This window comes from Dreissena polymorpha, chromosome 3 (genome assembly GCF_020536995.1).
Source record: "Dreissena polymorpha isolate Duluth1 chromosome 3, UMN_Dpol_1.0, whole genome shotgun sequence".
In the NCBI taxonomy this organism is placed as follows: Eukaryota; Metazoa; Mollusca; class Bivalvia; order Myida; family Dreissenidae; genus Dreissena; species Dreissena polymorpha.
In genome coordinates, this window is record NC_068357.1 from 56,140,402 (window position 1) to 56,153,544 (window position 13,143).

The 13,143-nt window shown below is 36.9% G+C and overlaps 1 protein-coding gene across 1 annotated transcript; it reads right to left on the reverse strand.

Moving 5' to 3' along the window:
* Positions 1-2,835: 2,835 nt before the first annotated feature.
* LOC127874238 (mucin-5AC-like) lies at positions 2,836-7,067 on the reverse strand. The gene is made up of 3 exons (XM_052418457.1): positions 6,990-7,067; positions 4,087-6,045; positions 2,836-3,675 (listed from the first exon to the last, which is right to left on the reverse strand). The coding sequence occupies exons 2-3, from the start codon at positions 5,921-5,923 to the stop codon at positions 3,218-3,220; spliced, it is 2,295 nt and encodes a 764-aa protein (XP_052274417.1). The 5' UTR covers positions 5,924-6,045; positions 6,990-7,067; the 3' UTR covers positions 2,836-3,217.
* Positions 7,068-13,143: the final 6,076 nt, after the last annotated feature.

Sequence of the window (13,143 nt, forward strand, 5' to 3'; positions counted from 1 at the left end):
TTATGTGATATTATTACTCCGATATCTATATTTACAGAATAGAAAAACACAAGAAACATGAAAATAAACGAGTGCATATAGGTCAGCCGGCAATACTCGAATCTTATTTAATTGCATAATTATAGTATAGTGAATTATTGTGCTCATGCTTAATAAACTGGTCTAAATGGATAAATATTTCTAATTTATTTTATCAAAATTGGTCCTTATCATGCAAATATTGAAAATATATTAAAAATCGATGATTGACATACCGCAATAATATCGCCGAATATCTTTATTTAGTATCTTTCTGATCAAAACAGACTTCAAGTGCACAAAGTTTACGAGACGGCGTTTATATAAAGATTTCTGCAACTGACCGCAAACTGACCTTGATACCTTGCGGATTGGAATGCGATGCATTAAAGTTAGGTAACAATTCTCTGCTGAAACGACGGCTTGTTTACGCTAACTGTACACGACCAAGGCAACAGCTGTGCCTAAAATATTGATATATCGACAAAGCGACTAAACGAACTATTTACTCCATCAGACAAAAATAGCAGACAGACAGACAGACAGACATTTTATTCAAGACTTGTACATAGTACATCGTCTAAACACATACATTTACAAATAACATGTCAACATGCTAAGACATTTTCTTTTCCGCATTTCCGATAAAAAAAAAAATATATATATATAATTATAATAACAACAACAAATCAACAGGAAGGAAAAAGGTGTGAAGTAAACATACATGACAATGCCATCTCTGTAGTGGAGATGAGCTAGTAATGAATATACATATGAATTTGCAGAATATATTTATACAGACGCGGTTAACAATTTTTATAAATACAACTACAATTTTCATTATGCGTATTTAATCACAGTTAACAATTTTAATGTAAATACAATTACATTTGTTGCAATCGATCAGTTAAAACAATTGCTCCATGTGTATTAATACATAAATAGATCAACAAACATTTACGTATTGGATATATCAGGAGCATTTAAAATTTCAGAACGCATAGTGAGTGATTCTTTTATAAAAAGTGATAGCTTAATAAGTTCTGCTCTGTTACTTGATTCCAATTTTTTCCTTCAATGAAAAGATCGCAACCCCTTCTGCGAACTCCGGGGATGAACTGTATATAAACTCTGACTTTCACACACTGGCCGCGAATTGACCCGAAACCTCGCGGGTTGAAATGCAATGCAAGTAAGTACTAAATATTAGAATATAGCCTTTAGTATAAACGCTTTTGCGCTGGTAATTCTCTGAAAATAAAAGGTGAACGCACAAACTGTATCTATGTCGAAAATTGATTGTAAAACTGTTCTATCTATTGAGCCTTTTCAACAGAGATAAAATTGTTTCATGCAGTAAAACAGTGTTACAAAGACGCGGATATGTTTCCAATGTGCTGGTGTTATACTCAAATCAGCCAATGGAATAAATGAAGTGTATTCATTCGTACCTAGCCGCGGGAAATTTTATTTGAATATTATTGGACACTTACAAAGGTCAAGTCAGGGTGAAAAGCTGGCTTAATACAGCTTACGCCGAAAAAGGGTATTATCGTCGCGAGGATTATCATTTGTTCCTTGAAACTTACTGGAAGCTATACCGTCAAGCTGGCCGCCATGCATGCTCGCTGACCGTGAAAACGGTGTATAGGATGTTGATATCACACTTTCATTTAAAGATAAGTGCATAAAACATGAACAGTGGGATCATATCTCATATGCTTATATCGCATATGCTTTATAAAGAAAAACTTAGTTGGGCTCCATTGGTTATTGTCGGCTCGGGTACTACTTACATGAACCCCGGGTACTCTTAAGTATATTTACATGCACCCCGGGTACGGTAAATATACTTTAACGTACCCGCTCGATATAAGACTGTACCCGAGTTGTTTTCCCGCCCAAAATCCGTAGTCGTAAAACGCGCTACCGATTACCGTAAAACGATATTGTTTATCTTAAACAAAATTCTCTTTAAAAAAAAACTGCTTCAACATGCTTTTTGAGTACGAGTTTCGATCATGAAGAGGTCATTCAACAGAAAATCTGACATACTGTGAACATTATTAATTTTAAAAAAGCCGACAACGATTGATATAGCGTTTAAATCCCGGGTATGTTTTAGTAAATTTACCGCACCCTGGGTGCATGTAAGTATACTTAAGAGTACCCGGGGTACATATAAGTAGTACCAGACCCGACATTGACCAATCGAGCCTTAGTTGGCGATTAATTCTTGTTGAATAACTTGTTACATCTCTCAATGGTATATTATAATATATAACCACTTATTGACTATTGTTCGGCAGATAAAACATACTAGGAGATACCCCCAGATTTTGATTTAAAAAAAAGATCCGTACTAGTCTACATGTGTTGGAAATGGTTGCATTACGCATACATTTTTACAAAAGCAGATCTCATAGTTTTCGAGAAAATTTGAATCAGATCTGGGTCAGAATTGTTGCTTAGATATTTGTACTTTAACACACATCACTGGGTATATTTTCTGCGTAGCAATTGAAGGAATTGCAGCAGACAAATAAAAAGTGTTTTCGAACTGGTCTATCAACAGTGTTTTGAGAGTTTACGAAGAAATATTGTTTAAGCTGTAGAATTGTTTGTAGTTTCAGTATTTGATCTCAAAATTATTCAAGCGTTTCAAACGATATCATAATTAACGTAATCCTAAATTAAAGGCTACTTTGTTCACTCAAGTTAAGAAATATAATGGCCAATGATCAAATCTCATACTTTCCACAAGTGGATTTTGTTCACAAAATCTAACACACCAAGGCAAATGATTGTATTTTCCAAACAAATAAATACAAAAAACATTATTCGTAACATAGTTCAGTCACAATATAAAGAAATAAACTATATGACATATTGTATTGAATAACAAAATAGTGTCCCTAAATTTTAAACTATAATGTACCGGTGAGAGCTGTGTTTTGACAAAACAACACAAGGTCACACGTAATGGCACATAAAAGCAAAGTCTACAGAGAAAAACGTTTATGCGATCAAAATATTGTTTCAGTGTACGAACATAGATATATTCACATTGTAATTGACATGAGATTAAACAAACAAATCTATGATTATGAAAACATCTTATCACGATTATAGCATGCATTTAAATTTAAAAGTCAATAACATAAAATTCATGCATGATATTTTTTGCCATTTTCCCACTTTAATAAACAGCAGGTCCCGGTACCTGTGCAGCTGCGTATTGCGCTATTCCCGGGACGTCGCCGCCATTAATGGGCGGAAGGGGAGGCTCGTTACCCAACCAGAGACCGTTGTTTCCAAGATTCGGCTGTGGCGCATTTTGCAACGGTTTTAACTGAATTGGACGCTGGGAAGAATCCGGCAGTTTGGCCTTTGACTTCGCCGGTCCATCGTTTCCATGGTTCTGCGTCCCCTGACATTGACCTTGACCTGGGTTTGAGGTCTGAGGGGGACTGTAGCTGGCCTGTCCCGGCAGCGAGGGCGCCGTATAGCTAGGGGCTCCCGGAACAGCACCAACGCTGGCAGTAGCTCCGAGCGCTGCTTTGATTTTCATAGCAATGGCGATCCCTATGCCTATGGCGACAACCGCCCCGGCAGCCGCGCCGCCTGCTATGATTGCAGTCTTACTGTCGTCTTCTCCTGTGTGAAAAACAATAACCCTTCTTTTGCAACCCCGTATAAACGTATATTGTGAATTATATAACAAACACAATATAAATACTGTATGCTATATGTAATAAATATTAAAGACTAAGCCCGTATTTAATTTAAATGTTTTTGGAACATGTTCCACCATTTACTAATACATATCGTATGTTTTTCATTTATCTGGAAGATATTATACACATGTTTAGCTTTCATATGTTTTGAACTAGACCGAAAACACATTAGAATAAGATTATTAAAATTAGCATTAAACCAAGCACACGTCTTCCTTTACTTTTGACTGCATTAATAATGCCGAAGGATTCCAAAGTATTTTGGATAGAAACAAAAGAACTTGGGAACATTTCTTACAGCCATAAACAGTTAAAAAGCTTTAAATAGTACCTGTCGAAAGTTGCTCTGTAGCGGTTATAGAACTGGGTGACAAAGTTGTCTCTTTTGTCAATAAACTACCAGTAGAAGAGGGAGATCTGTCCGTTGTAGCTGACGAAGCATAGCTTGACACATATGGCGAAACTGGTTTGCTTGTTGTGATGCTGGTTGTAACTGTTGTTGTTAGTTTGGTTGCTGTGGTAGTGCTGTTGGTTACTGTTGTTGTTGGTTTTCTTGTTGTAGTAGTATTGTTGGTTACTGGTGTTGTTGGTTTTATTGTTGTAGTAGTGTTGTTGGTTACTGGTGTTGTTGGTTTGGTTGTTGTAGTAGTGCTGTTCGGTACTGGTGTTGGTGGTTTGGTTGATGTAGTGGTGCTGGTGGTTACTGTTGTTGTTGGTTTGGTTGTTGTAGAAGTGCTAGTGGTTACTGGTGTGGTTGGTTTGGTTGTTGTAGTAGTGCTAGTGGTAACTGGTGTTGTTGGTGGTGTGGTTGTTGTAGTGGTGCTGTTAGTTATGGTTGTAGGTGATTTGGTTGTTGCAGAAGTGCTAGTTGTAACTGGTGATGTTGGTTTGGTTGTTGTAGAAGTGTTATTGGTTACTGTTGTTGGTGGTGTGGTTGTTGTAGTAGTGCTGTTGGTTACTGTTGTTGTTGGTTTAGTTGTTGAAGTGGTGCTGGTGGTTACTGTTGTTGTTGGTTTGGTTGTTGTTGTAGTGCTAGTGGTTACTGGTGTGGTTGGTTTGGTTGTTGTAGTTGTGCTAGTGGTAGCTGGTGTTGTTGGTGATGTGGTTGTTGTAGTGGTGCTGTTGGTTATGGTTGTAGTTGGTTTGGTTGTTGAAGAAGTGCTAGTGGTAACTGGTGATGTCGGTTTGGTTGTTGTAGAAGTGCTATTGGTTACTGTTGTTGGTGGTGTGGTTGTTAAAGTAGTGCTGTTGGTTATGGTTGTTGTTGGTTTGGTTGTTGTAGTGGTGCTGGAGGTTACTGTTGTTGTTGGTTTGGTTGTTGTAGTAGTGCTATTGGATATTGTTGTTGTTGGATTTGTTGTTGGTTTGGTTGTTGTAGTAGTGCTATTGGATATTGTTGTTGTTGGATTTGTTGTTGTAGTAGTGCTGGTGGTTACCGTTGTTGGTTTGCTTGTTGTTGTTAGGCTGGTGCTTAATGGTGTAGATGTTTGAGTTGTTGTATAAGTGCTGGTACTTAATGTTGAAGACGGTCCGCTTGTTGTAGTAGAATAATTGCTTAATGTTGGTTTGCTTGTTGGTGTAGTCATGTCTGTTGAAGACGAGTTAAACCCTGTTGTTGTAGATGGTTTGTCCGTTGTAGAGGAGTTAATCGCTGTTGTTGTAGATGGTTTGTCCGTTGTAGAGGAGTTAATCCATGTTGTTGTAGATGGTTTGTCCGTTGTAGAGGAGTTAATCACTGTTGTTGTAGATGGTTTGTCCGTTGTAGAGGAGTTAATCACTATTGTTGTAGATGGTTTGTCCGTTGTAGAGGAGTTAATCCCTGTTGTTGTAGATGGTTTGTCCGTTGTAGAGGAGTTAATCACTATTGTTGTAGATGGTTTGTCCGTTGAAGATTGGCTTATGTCTGATGTGGTAGATGACATAGCCGTCGTGGATGAACTCATTGCAGATGTTGTCGATTTGTGTGTTGATGCTGTATCCGTAAACGCTTCTGTCGAGGAACTTGCCCCACATTCCGGCTTGTCGTTCCATTCTTTCGTCTTCATCCAGTTTTCTAAATACATAGGTCGGCTGTTGTAAAATTGTTCATGGAAATGCGTCCAGTCGCGATACCCATGTGGTAAAGATTCGCCGAATGGCGGTAGAATGTACAACGCAGATGGTACCATCTTAATTTCGTGTGCGTAGGTGGGCAGAACTCGCGCACAACCATCTTCGTTCAAGGTTGGTATCTGGGTGTCGGTAACTGGTGCGGACTGGTTTGGACCAGGAACAGGCGACACCGGATATTCTGAGTAAGAGTCGGATATCAGAAAATTGAGCAACAATACTTCATGGGCGACAAGATTTCGCAAATGATTTGAATTATACTTTTACTACATATCTCTAAGACATAGATATATTATTGTTATCGAGTTGTATTAGCATTTGCGCGATACTAACGAAGTGAATTTTACTATTTAATATTCGTTTAAGTTTCCTTAGGTATATACGTTGTTGTGCCCTGGAACAATTTATATTATGTGTAAATGTAACTTAAGACACGGCATCATTTGATTCCGTAGGTGTTTTGTCCATGTTTTAGCAATACATATAGGCCGTGATAAAACAATTTTACTGTTGCAAAAGTTGAACGAAATATATATGAGCCGTGCTCTGTGAAAAGGGGATTTAATGCATGTGCGTTTAGTATCATCCCAGATTAGCCTGTGTAGTCCGCACAGGCTAATCAAGGACGACACTTTCCGCCGAAACCGGATTTTTGCTAAAAAGACTTTCTTTACAACAAACTATCATATAAGCGGAAAGAGTCGTCCCTGATTAGCCTGTGCAAACTGCACAGGCTAATTGGGGACGACACTTTACGCAAATGCATTAAACCTGTTTCCACACAGCACGGCTAGTATATATTTCGTTCATGTTTTGCAACAGTAAAATTGTTTTACCGAAGTAGACAGAATAATATTTTTAATTGTTGCGCTAATGAAATCTGTCGAATGGTATTATTAATTCCCTGTGTTATAAAGGAATATGTTCATTTGTCGTACAAAAATAACGGTTGTAATCTCTATGATAATGTTTCTGCTATATTTATTATCATACAGCATGTATTCTTGAATTAATGGAGACATATATAAATTATAAATAGTTAAAAACGGTAGAATGATGGTAAACGTTAAATAAAAATATACACAAGAAGTCCATGTACAAAAAGGTGAATACGATTCAACTTACCTCGTTTAAATCGTAGCAGACGACCATCGCCTTGGGATTGCAGGACAGCGAGCCCGAGGGCTACAAACCACACTTTCATGGTCGATGAATGAACGCTATTCCTGTGAAAAGTAGGGAATTTAAAAAAAGAATTGAAATTATTTCATATTGATGGTGTGACGTGTTTGAATGTTTTTGTGTGTTTATAAAACCAGGAGAAATAAATGCAGTCTATTGAAAATATTATACTAAGTTCAAATTTAATATTAGGCTAATGATTCTAGGTTAATGTTTCAATCCGTGAAGTTGTGTATGTTCACACTATATCCAAACATATAGTACAGCGTCGACGTATAGTAAATTACTGCATTCCTATAGTTTTAACTTATGGAAGGTTACATATAAAATTACCACTTAAATATTTTAATTTTTTATTTTATGTTACGCTTTCCAGCGGTGTTAAGAGAAATATCAGTGAATTAAAGCTGATAATTAACTGTTTCAAACAGTGAACATTAACAGTGAAAGGTATCGATAATTGTGATCGTGATCATAAAAAAACTATTTTCTATGATCCCTTGTCGATTAAAAATCGATATTCCACCAAATTCCAACAAATGTCCTGCTTATAATTTAGATAGAAATGATTAGAAAATTGTAATAAATCCGTATTTGAACATACCAAGTCTTAACAGTTAAAAACTAAACAATTATCCGCTACCCTTTATAATAAAACTGATGAAAACTAATTATAATTACAAATAGCTCTAAATAATAGCTAGAGAACGTTTTCCCTTTTGGATAAAAAAAAATTACGTAAGCCTACACTGCTACCGAAATAATAGTTGTTTACTGACTCTTCGACAATTAAAAGTTTTATTCAGGAAGCGTTTACGAAATCACGAAATGTAATACTGCAACAGTGAACGCATTGACGTATTAAATAGAAGTAAACAATAGATAGGCCGAACGCTTCGTTGCGGGCTAAATAATACCAGAAATACTAGTCTGAGTTTGTAATCGTTTTTAAGTACATATATTTTACTGAATATCTTTCGGTAAACATTTTTAAAGACTGATATGATTGAAAAATTTGAAAATGCAATTTTGTATATTAAAGAAATAACTTTCGATTTGTCCTTGTTTATTATTCAATCAGGTTTCTTTCCAGCTTTTTGGGAAGATAGCCCACGGCTTTTAAAATGGAAATTTTATCGGCACTTTCAAGAAATTGGGAAAATAAATTGGGATTTAAAACTACATAAAAGCGTTCAACATCTAAAATAACTAGCAACACAAACACCATCATGATAAACAGTTTTGCACATAATAAGCTCACACAAAGTCTTCAGTCATAAACTTATTTCTCTAGGCATCATTTTATTAGGAGGCACTTCATCTTCTTCTGAAGAACTACTGCATTCAACAAGATTGAATATCAGTCAGCACTTAGCTGTTGGAAATCAACGATGACGATGCAAAAGAGTCACTTGTTATTAAATTACTATCATTAAAAATGAATGGATTTTAAATGGGAGGAGTTGTAGTTGTTGCCGATGTTTGTTTATTTAATGACGCTTGCTTAAAAAACAGTTTTCGTTCGGCCACGTTTTTGCTTAAGGAATATTTTTCACGTAATATTTCGAATTGTGTAACTTATTTGTTTTCCATTCAGCCAAATCACAAAACACTTAAGGGCTGTTTGTAAAACATGCATGCCCCCATATGTGCTGTCCGTTGTAGTGGCAGCCATTGTGTGAATACGTTTTTTGTCACTGTGACCTTGACCTTTTACCTTATGACCTGAAAATCAATAGGGGTCATCTGCGAGTCATGATCAATGTACCTATGAAGTGTCATGATCCTAGGCAAAAGCGTTCTTGAGTTATCATCCGTAAACAATTTTACTGTTTCGGGTCACCGTGACTTTGACCTTTGACCTAGTGACTTGAAAATCAATATGGGTCATCTGCGAGTCATGATTAATGTACCTATGAAGTTTTATGATCCTAGGCGTAAGCGTTCTTGAGTTATCATCCGGAAACCATTTAACTATTTCGGGTCACCGTGACCTTGACCTTTGACCTAGTGACCTCAAAATCAATAGGGGTTATCTGCAAGTTATGATCAATCTACCCATGAAGTTTCATGATCCTAGGCATATGTGTTCTTGAGTTATTAGCCGGAAATCATTTTACTATTTCGGATCACCGTGATCTTGACCTTCGACCTACTGACCTCAAAATCAATAGGGGTCATCTTCGAGTCATGATCTATCTACCTATGAAGTTTCATGATACTAAGCCTAAGCGTTCTTGAGTTATCATCCGGAAACCATTTTACTATTTCGGGTCACCATGGCCTTGACCTTTGACCTGGTGACCTCAAAATCAATAGGGGTCATCTGCGAGTAATGATCTATCTACCTATGAAGTTTCATGATACTAAGCCTAAGCGTTCTTGAGTTATCATCCGGAAATCACCTGGTGGACGGACCGACAGACCGACAGACCGACCGACATGTGCAAAGCAATATACCCCCTCTTCTTCGAAGGGGGCATAATAAGCACCTGAACTACACGGAAAATATCCGGCACACGAGTTAGGCCAACGTTATCCAAGAAGTTTCAGAAAATTAAAGAAGATATAGTTGTATTCAATTGCAAGCTATCTTTAGCAGCAGGAAATCCGTCGTACGACAGCCTATTAGCACTACTGAAAAATAATTCGAAGTGGTATAAATATCAAAAAAGGGCGTTTCTACGCAAAAAAAACACATAATGACGTAAACAAGCGCATTATAACAATAATTAACGCGTAATAACGCTAACAAAGGCACAGTATTGCCAAACTAAAAGGCTATACACGCTAAAATAGGTGTAATAACGCTAAAAATGCATAATGACGCTGAAAAGGCGTAATAACACCAAACTAAAGACAAACAAATGCTAAAAAAGCTTTATCACACAAACTTAAATGCGTGCAAACGCTAAAAAGGCGTTATAACGCCAAACTCAAAGGCGTACACACGCTTAAAAAAGGAATAACGCTAAAAAGGCGTACAAATGCTAAAACAGGCGTAATAACGCCAATTTCAAAGGCTTACATGTAAACGCTTTAAAGTCCTATTTATGCCTTTTGTTCTATATATAGTGATAAATATTCTAAATATTATAGAAATAAATATACTATACATCCCTAATATTTTTGGAAATAAATTGATCCAATTTAGAAGAATTGGAGAGTCCACTAGGCATAAATGGGTTTATTTCATTGAAGAAAATAAATAATGTGTGTAAATTGATTTTAAATCGCATATTTCGGTCAAATCCATATGCTGGTTTGAGATTGCTAGAATAAAGTGTTGACATTGAAATCGTTTATACTCGCTTGCCATGTCAGTAGAAATTTAATATTGTTTGTTTTATCATTGAAGTATGTATATAACGTTTGTACGACATAAGGTATTTCCAGATATAAAAGCCACACGAAAGCGAAATGTAAGGCCCGTTGTGGAACTAAATAAGTGTTCGCGGACTACATGTATAGTCGCACGATGCTTTGTGTTGTGGTAAAGTATGAATGATATCCAAAATTAGCATCCCTGCAAAAACGGAGCACAAACCATAACCTCTTTGGAATATTTGCATATATGTATTTCGATGTGACTCAAACACAATAGTCACTCGTTAACACCCAGATGGACATTGAACATTTTATTCAAATGTGCACAAATAAATTTTATTAACAGATACATGTATGTACACAGTAAATGTGCAAAAAAACGTGGACATGCATTTTCATCTATGCTCTATTGACAATAGTTACTGATGCGTAAGATCTATTGGCATCAAACCGTACCTTGGTTATATGTTTCATGGATCATGCGCTCAAAGTATTGCACGAAAATAGTTCCATCGTGGGTCCGTGCATTTTCTTCAAGGCATTCCAATTTGAGCACGTCAAAAACATCTAACTGGTATGCTTAATAAGTGCCTTTTTCATGAAATTCCTTTGATATTAATTTTCAAATAATGTTTAGCAAGTAACTTCACATTATACGGTTTTGCATGTTTATGTGTGACGTAAGCTTGATAATGATGTCCCCATGCGTTTAACCGTATTGCGACCAGGGACGTGATCGAGCAGTTCTTCGAACCAATCGCCATCTCAAGAACAATCTTGCTAGTGTCCCCCGCCCGGCTTTCGGTATTCCGGTGACAAGTTACGCGCGATCTGCTTGCAACTTTTACTCGCTTACCTGTGCCTGGTTGTTCAAAACTGTAATGGCCAGTTAATCTAAAAGCCGTTAGTTTCCGGTTGAAAATATGTTCATATGTGACTAAATTGTTAACTCTTTATTATCGTTGTTATTTGTAACTAAATTTGTATGATCTAATAATTCAATATGTTCGATAGTATGATTGCTTTTACAAAACATTGTATTTGTGTCTTAAGTTAAAAAAACTGTTACCTTAACCGACCGTTAAAGGTTTTAGCAACCGGGCCTTGATCTTTACGGCGTTTATTTTCATGTACCAAGGACTCAATTCTTTCTCTAAGGGAGGCGTTTATTCGGTACTGACTGCTGACCTGTGGGATGAAAGCATGTATATTAGAACTTATCTTGATCATGTCTTCAATGTCAACTTTGAACATATCGTGCATCCGGTGCGTTATTGTTTCCTAATCGCCTCTCAGATAAACCTGGTTTTCGACTGCATGATATCAGAGTAAGATAACTTGTTCTATTGTTCCCAATTTTGAGATCCTGGTTAATGACTGCATGATATCAGAGTCTGATAGTTTGTTCTTTTGTTCCCAATGTCGAGACCCTGATTTTCGACTGCATGGTATCAGAGTTAGATAATTTGTTATTTTGTTCCCAACTTTGAGACCCTGGTTTTCGACTGCATGATTTCAGAGTCTGATAGTTTGTTCCTTTGTTCCCAACTTCGAGATCCTGGTAAATGACTGCATGATATCAGAGTTAGATAACTTGTTATTTTGTTCCCAACTTTGAGACCCTGGTTTTCGATTGCATGATTTCAGAGTCTGATAGTTTGTTCTTTTGTTCCCAACTTCTAGATCCTGGTTAATGACTGCATGATATCAGAGTCTGATAGGTTGTTCTTTTGTTCCCAACTTTGAGACCCTGGTTTTCGACTGAATGGTTTCAGAGTCTGATAGTCTGTTCTTTTGTTCCCAACTTCGAGACCCTGGTTAATGACTGCATGATATCAGAGTTAGATAACTTGTTATTTTGTTCCCAACTTCGATACCCTGGTTAATGACTGCATGATATCAGAGTTTGATAATGTGTTCTGTTGTTCCCAGCTTCGAGATCCCTGTAAATGACTGCATGCTATAAGAGTCTGATAGTTTGTTCTTTTGTTCCCAACTTCTTGCTCAATACTTGAGTGGATAGGTCACGCTTATCAGGTCTTTTGCGTGTACCTGTAGGAGTGGATATTCATGTGTACGCTATTCTATTTTCAGTATGCACAGTATAGACCACAGGCGCATTGGAGCGAAACGTTTATGCATTAACGATACACGGCTTACTTTAATATGTAACATGCAATGTGCACTGGTTGTCAACACTTGAAATTTATTAATAATAGGAAGAAACTAGTTCATCGTTATTGAAGACAACAAATAAACAAACCCGTATCAAATAATACATTAACAAAAATAGATGAATAACTATATCCTTTCATACACAGCAAACTTCAAAGTTTGTATCACAGCCACGCGACACATGCATCATGTATTACATATGCATTTATTTGCATTTTAGACCAAAAAGTTATGCAGAGTCGAATAATGTTTCTCCAACGAGCTTAAACCATATGTAAACACCCTCCTTTGCCAGAAGAAGAGATTTGTGCCTATGATTGAAGTGTCCTTTAAGTGTGTACGTAATACATATCGTACGTTAGTGTTAGAGTTTTATTGGGAGAAAGAAGCTCTTAAGTGCACCTAGTAAACTGATTGCATTATGCTATATAAGAATATACCTTTAGTTGTGCTCAATGCGTCTAAATGTAAGGAAACCACTAGCGCAGTGACACGCCCCTTCGAGTGACTAAATGTAAGGATACGACTAGCGCAGTGACACGCCCCTTCGAGTGACTAAATGTAAGGATACCACTAGCGCAGTGACACGCCCCTT